Genomic DNA, 7,499 nt, shown 5'->3' on the forward strand with positions numbered 1-7,499 from the left:
GTTCTCCACACTGCAAAGCAATCAATGCAAAATGCTGCGAGAGGTTTTACTTTTCAGCCAGTTTGTTGCACAGCCTAACTATGGTGTAGGATTAAGAAGGAGTGACTGGCCCAAGGTCACCAAGCTGGTTTCTATGCCTAAGGAAAGACTAGAACCTGTCTTCCCATTCCTAATTCACTGCCTGAACTATCATAACACACAACTCTTTAAGCTCAGGTTGTAAAATAATATAAGCAAATTATATTTTTCATTCTAATAAGATACATAATGTCATCCTGTTTAAAATGTAACTTGGATTAAAAATGTAAAATCTGTTTTAATAAATCTGTTTTAGAGTAACTATTTGACTTTCTTTAAGATTGCCAGTCTTCATGCTGCATTGGAACAAGAAAGATCTAAAGTGAAAATACTGCAAGCTGAATTAACAAGATACCAGGTAATATTTAACTACATAATAAAACTAAATAATGCAAGCTATTAAAAATCAGTTTTATATTCCTTTTTTTTAGTTGCAATTTCTTACTCTACTAAAATGCTACTCTGATGGATTGGAAATTGCTGAACTACGTGGAATAGAAAGAACATAAGAACTATTATGGGAGAGATAGACTATCCTAAACAGGGACAACAATTTTTCATACAGTTAGTACTCGAATTATGTTGGTAATTGAGATAAGAATTTCCTTCAATAAGCAATGTGGTCTTAAAGCATAACATCATGGGACTGCATTAATGATGGCAATTCCAGTATTCCTTGTTATACCATTATATATCATAGTTGTTAGGGAAGGACCCATCCCAGTCCAAGTTATTTCTGACTTTGTTCCTTGAAGTTCTGAGGCTCAGTAAGATAAGAGATGTCTTCTTTTCAACTTCCGCACATGTGCCTATTTCCCCCTCTGCTGGCCTATCCGCCCTACACTCCACTCCACTCGGCCTATTATTCTACTAATCTTGCTGGCCTTGCCATCCTGTACTCTATTCACTGTGCTACCTTGCTGGCTTTGCCATCCGGTACTCCGCTGGTCCTTTCAGGCTGCCAGGCTTGCCTGCTCTGCACTCTCCAGCCTTGCCATCATGTGCCCAGCCCACACAATTTGGAGAATGGCAGCCATAGCGTTCTCTTGATAATTTAGAAAGCTTCAGAAGTCTGCCAAACTTTTGGGAATAAAGGGCACACTATTTTAAGAGTAGCAAAAGGGATCTCAGGAAGAAGGCCTGGAAGCTGCTTGCATAGGGTGCTCCTCATCAATAGTAGGTGGAAGACGATAAAGGGCAGCTGAGGGCAGTAGAGCTAGGAAGTATGGGCCAGTGAGTATAGGGTGGCAGGACCAGTGAATGCAGGACCAGCAGAGCACCAGGCAGCAAGGCTAACAGGGTGGAAGGGCCATTGGAGCACAAAGCAGCATGGCCAGCAGGATATGGGAGTAGTTGGGGCTATGATCCTGGGTACCTAACTGTAGCACAGGACTTGAGGTGGCACTTCTTGGCAAAGGTGGAGTTGAAATAGAGAGACCAGTAGCTGCCACCTGAGACTGCTAAAGCCCCAGGGCCTTGACTTCAGCCCTATGCTACTGCCATCAAGGAATACCATTATGCACAGTGGTCCAAAGAACAGAGATAAATGGGTGAGGGTAGTTGAATCACCTCTGCAGTTGTCAGTGCAGGTGAGCTCCCAAATGCCTGAATTTTGATCAAATGTCTGTTATATAGTAGTAGTTCTCAACCTTTTCTTCACCATGGACCTCCTTTACTTACCTTTTGGGGCCATAGAACAGCAGTCTTCAACCTTTCCAGCTTTGCAGACTGGGGAGGGGAGAGGGAATGGTTCCGCACAAGTGGTGGGTGAGCATGCACACACAGCTCCATTTGTGTGAGTTGCAGGCATGCGCACCCACTGCTCGCACAAATGGAGCTTTGCATGTGTGCACCCGCTGCTTATACAAGTGGAGCTGCAGGCATGCGTGCTCGCCCACCATTTCCGCGACCCAGTTCCGAATAAGCCATGACCCAGTATTGGACCCTAACTCTTAAGCCTAACCTGGGACCCTTGCCATAGATCATGGCCACAGACCTACAAGACAACTCAAGATTTAAATCATAATATTTTTTCAAGCCTTTGCAGATCCCGTGACATCACAGCTCCTCCAGTGGTTTATGGAGCACAGGCTGAGAACCACTGTTACTGTGTTTTCCCGAAAATAAGACCTACCCCCCAAATAAGACGTAGCATAATTTTTGGGGTTGGGCCTAATATAAGCCCTACCCCCAACATAAGCCTACACCGCCGACTGACCGCCTATTCCGTCACACCGTCTGGTTGCTGAACACGAGGCAGGGGAGAGCTGCCCTACATGCCACGCAACCGCTTACTGTGCTGAAAGGCCCCCACAGCGAGGCCTATCACGCCCGATACCTGTTGCACCTTGCATGTTCAGTAGTGGCTTCTCCCACTTTCTCCTTCCTTGAACGGCCCTTCGCTCCCATTGCTGCTTTTTCAGTCCTGGATCTTGGTTTATCCAGAGCCTGTTCAATTGGTCTTTGGAAATGAAACCCCGCAGTGATCGGATGGGGTGGGAACTTTTCCCTTTGCTTTTGGACCGGCTCCGAAATTGGCTGGAAAGAGCAACCTGATGCTCCAATCTGGCTTTGTAGCAAGCAAGGGGATTGGAGGCACGTGACTGCACGCTAATCTGGCGTCTCTAAAAAACGGAGAGGATTCCGCATTCTGCATCAAGTAAACTTTAAAGAAAGTTATATAGTATGGCAGTGAAAATCTGGCAGTGGGGAAAATAAACCCCGGTTTTTTGAGCAGTAGTACTGGCGCAATGCAGAAGTGGGGTGGCAGCCCCGCAGCTTCTGGACAGGGCTGTTGGTACCACTGTTGCGAGGCAAGTGTCAGGAAAAAAATAAGACATCCCTCGAAAATAAGACTTCATGCCTCTTTTGGAGGAAAAAATATATACAAGACTGGGTCTTATTTTCAGGGAAATACGGAATATAGAATTATAGAATTGGAAAACAATTTAGGCTATTGATTCCAGGCCCCTGCTTATCACCCTCCCTCCTCCAGGAGCTTAAGATAGCATTCCTTGCCCCAATTTTTTCCCTTAACTCTCTTGTAAGATTGCTTGGAGATATAGATATAGATATATCTATATATATATATAGATATATAGATATATACACTGCTGCTCAAAGCAAGAAGCTAAAAACACCAGCCTGAAGATGACGAATGTGACTTCGTCGAAACGTTGCCAAGACACTTCCAATTTTACGCGGGAGAAAACCCGAACAACCAAAGACCTCTATATATATATATATATATATATATATATATATATATATATATATATATATATATATATATATATATGTAGGTCTTTGGTTGTTCGGTTTTTCTCCCACGTAAAATTGGAAGTGTCTTGGCGACGTTTCGACGAAGTCCCATTCGTCATCTTCAGGCTTGTGCTTTCAGCTTCGTGCCTTGAGCAGCAGTGTGTAGTCTTGGCTGTTTCTTCCTTTTAACTGCCAGTGGAGGTATGAACTGATTGGGTGGGAGCTTGGCTGTGTTCTGATTGGGTGGAGGTGTGTTCTGATTGGTTAGGGGCTTGGCTGTGCTCTGATTGGCTGGGGGGTTGGCTTGTCCCACCACATACATCGGACAAACCAACAGAAGAATAAGTGCACGCATTGAAGAACATAAGAACTCAGTCAAAAAAGAGGAACCAACATCTTCCCTGGTCCAACACCTTAAAGCCACAGGACACGAAATTGACTTTAAAAATACCAGAACCATTGCCAAAAGTGAACATTTTAATAACAGAATAATCAGAGAAGCCATCGAGATAGAAAAACGCCCACACAGCATGAACAAGCGAGATGATACCTCCCGCCTACCAGCCATTTGGAAACCCGCCCTTATTGACAAACGACTCCCTAACACAAAAAATGATACCAGACCCACACTCACAAAAACCACACAGGAGGTCACCACCACACATCCACGCAAAAAAACAAACCCAAAGCCACACCGATGATGAGGCACGACCACAAACCAGAAGCCAGACCACAGCTGCATCATTAGCCACTTTAAACCCCCCCAATCCATACATGAAGCAAACTGACACCCTCCATGAAGAGAAGCACGACCACGAACGCGAAGCCAAGGAATGGCAGGGCAGCCCAAAATCTTGAATCCCTCTGCAACTCAGACTAACCTGAGCACAACCAAACAGAGCACTCCCCCAGCCAATCAGAGCACAGCCAACCCCCCAGCCAATCAGAGCACAGCCAACCCCCCAGCCAATCAGAGCACAGCCAAGCCCCTAACCAATCAGAACACACCTCCACCCAATCAGAACACAGCCAAGCTCCCACCCAATCAGTTCATACCTCCCACTGGCAGTTAAAAGGAAGAAACAGCCAAGACCACACACTTGCTGCTCGAAGCACGAAGCTGAAAACACCAGCCTGAAGATGACGAATGGGACTTCGTCGAAACGTCGCCAAGACACTTCCAATTTTACGCGGGAGAAAACCCGAACAACCAAAGACCTACACACACACACACACACACACATATACACATATATATATATATATATATATATATATATATATATATATATATATATATATATATATATATATGTTTTCTGAGGTTTTCGCGGGTATTTGTATGTAGGTCTTTGGTTGTCCCGCATAAAATTGGAAGTGTCTTGGCGACGTTTCGACGAAGTCCCATTCGTCATCTTCAGGCTGGTGTTTTCAGCTTCGTGCTTTGAGCAGCAATGTGTGGTCTTAGCTGTTTTCTTTTTAACCCCCCAAACACATCTTAGATCTGACCAACCACTGCCTATCCAACACATACTTCATCTATAATGGACAAAAATACAAACAAACAGAAGGAGCACCCATGGGATCACCCCTCTCACCTGTCATTGCCAACCTCTACATGGAACACTTTGAAACCCAAGCTCTAGAAAAATCGGATCACAAACCCAAACTCTGGCTCAGATACGTAGACGACACCTTCATAATCTGGCCACATGGGAAAGAAAAACTGGACAACTTCCTCACACACCTCAACAGCCTACAAGAAATCCAATGGCTCCCTAGGACACACCATCTACCAGAAGAAAACACACACAAACCGCTATCTGCACGCACTCTCACACCATCACCCAGCACAGATCAACTCTGTAGCCAAGACACTCATCTCCAGAACCAAACGCTTAGCTGACGAACAACACCTAAAACCCGAACTACACACTCTCACCAATGTACTAACATCCAATGGATTCCATAGAAATAAGATTACAAACCTAATCCAAAAAGAAACCCCCACTAAAATCCAAGACAAAGAACAAGAAAACGGCAAAGCCCTCCTCCCATACATAAAAGGCACCACAGACAGAATCAGTAAGATCCTCCATAAACACAACATCAAAACAGCATTCTGCACAAACAGAAAAATATCCACCATCCTTAGAAACCCCAAAGATAAAATTGAATTAGAAAATCAAGGAGTATACGAAATCCCATGCACCACTTGTCCCACCACATACATCGGACAAACCAACAGAAGAATAAGTGCACGCATTGAAGAACATAAGAACTCAGTCAAAAAAGAGGAACCAACATCTTCCCTGGTCCAACACCTTAAAGCCACAGGACATGAAATTGACTTTAAAAATACCAGAACCATTGCCAAAAGTGAACATTTTAATAACAGAATAATCAGAGAAGCCATCGAGATAGAAAAACGCCCACACAGCATGAACAAGCGAGATACCTCCCACCTACCAGCCATTTGGAAACCCGCCCTTATTGACAAACGACTCCCTAACACAAAAAATGATACCAGACCCACATTCACAAAAACCACACAGGATGTCACCACCACACATCCACGCAAAAAACAAACCCAAAGCCACACCGATGACGAGGCACGACCACAAACCAGAAGCCAGACCACAGCTGCATCATTAGCCACTTTAAACCCCTCCAATCCATACATGAAGCAAACTGACACCCTCCATGAAGAGGAGGCACGACCACGAACGCGAAGCCAGAAACTAGCAAGGCAGCCCAAAATCTTAAACCCCTCTGCAACTCAGACTAACCTGAGCACAACCAAACAGAACACTCCCCCAGCCAATCAGAGCACAGCCAAGCCCCTAACCATTCAGAACACACCTCCACCCAATCAGAACACAGCCAAGCTCCCACCCAATCAGTTCATACCCCCACTGGCAGTTAAAAGGAAGAAACAGCTAAGACCACACATTGCTGCTCAAAGCACGAAGCTGAAAACACCAGCCTGAAGATGACGAATGGGACTTCGTCGAAACGTCGCCAAGACACTTCCAATTTTACGTAGGAGAAAACCCGAACAACCAAAGACCTACATATATATATATGTATGTATGTATGTATGTATGTATGTATGTATATGTATATATATGTGTGTGTGTGTGTGTGTGTGTGTGTGTGTGTGTGTGTGTGTATGTATGTATATATATATATATCTCACAAAGGTCAGCAGATGAGAAGGAAGGTTTTTTTTTTTAAAAGAGAATTTCCTTTTTTAGTACGCTTTTGTGAGAATAGCTGCTGGTGTTCTACAGACATTTTAAGAAACATATTGTATTGCTTTCTCCCTCCTTTTCCTCTTCCCCTTCCTGTTATCATTATTAATTCAATATCCTTTCATTTTTTTTTTTCAGGGTGGAAGAAAAGGGAAAAGAAACTCAGAATCTGACCAGGGCAGATGATTTCCTTTGTACTAAATTCAGAGCTAAAAAGAGGAATATTGTTCTTCAGGGTTTTGCAGAAATGTATATTTGTACTACTGCTTAACTATGCAGATTTGGGGAAGGGTAGTCATTAAAATTTAATTAACAGTTAATTCAATCTATTGCTATTCTAGTTTAAATTTGGAAATGAAACACATTAATGCTCTGTGCTCCAATGCTGCAGGTCTAATTTTTCATCAATAAATTTGTCATTTTTATTATTCTAGTGTGCATAATTTCATTGAAAAATAAATAATGGTTAATGGCTCTTCTTTCAACATTGTTTTTACCTTTTTATATTTTCATTATTTTTATCTTTTGTGTGCGCATGTGTTTCACTGATGGGCACTTACATATAATATTTGGGTTGTGTTAGAAGGAAGAAATAAGACAGAAAAGAATGTGATATTACTGTGAGATAGCTCAGAGCATAGGTTTGTAGAAAGAATTAAATCCGCTGTAAAGGCAAAATGATAAAATACTTTAATACAACACATATATTTTGGGGGTCTTAATATAAACAAGATTTTATATTGTATAATTTTATTTATCCTTTCATCAGTTAGCTGTTACTTATGTAATAGTTGAACTTTCATTGGTGCAGAAAAAAAATTCCATTAAAAATCCTTCATTTTTAAAAAAATACTATTTTAGATAACATGAACATTTAATTTTTCTACTTTTTAGTTTTAACATGTA

General features: G+C 42.5%; 1 protein-coding gene across 2 annotated transcripts in view; it reads left to right on the forward strand.

Moving 5' to 3' along the window:
- The window catches only part of GKAP1 (G kinase anchoring protein 1), a 31,415-nt gene extending 24,337 nt beyond the window's left edge, over nucleotides 1-7,078 (forward strand). For both annotated transcript variants that reach the window (XM_039323495.1, XM_039323496.1), the window contains 2 exons: nucleotides 359-436; nucleotides 6,732-7,078. In XM_039323495.1, coding sequence (XP_039179429.1) covers nucleotides 359-436; nucleotides 6,732-6,779 — 126 coding nt within the window. In that variant the 3' untranslated portion in view covers nucleotides 6,780-7,078. The remainder of the gene's footprint in view (nucleotides 1-358; nucleotides 437-6,731) is intronic.
- Nucleotides 7,079-7,499: the final 421 nt, after the last annotated feature.

This window comes from Crotalus tigris, unplaced genomic scaffold (genome assembly GCF_016545835.1).
Source record: "Crotalus tigris isolate CLP2741 ecotype Arizona unplaced genomic scaffold, ASM1654583v1 scf7180000024276.985868, whole genome shotgun sequence".
Classification (NCBI taxonomy): Eukaryota; Metazoa; Chordata; class Lepidosauria; order Squamata; family Viperidae; genus Crotalus; species Crotalus tigris.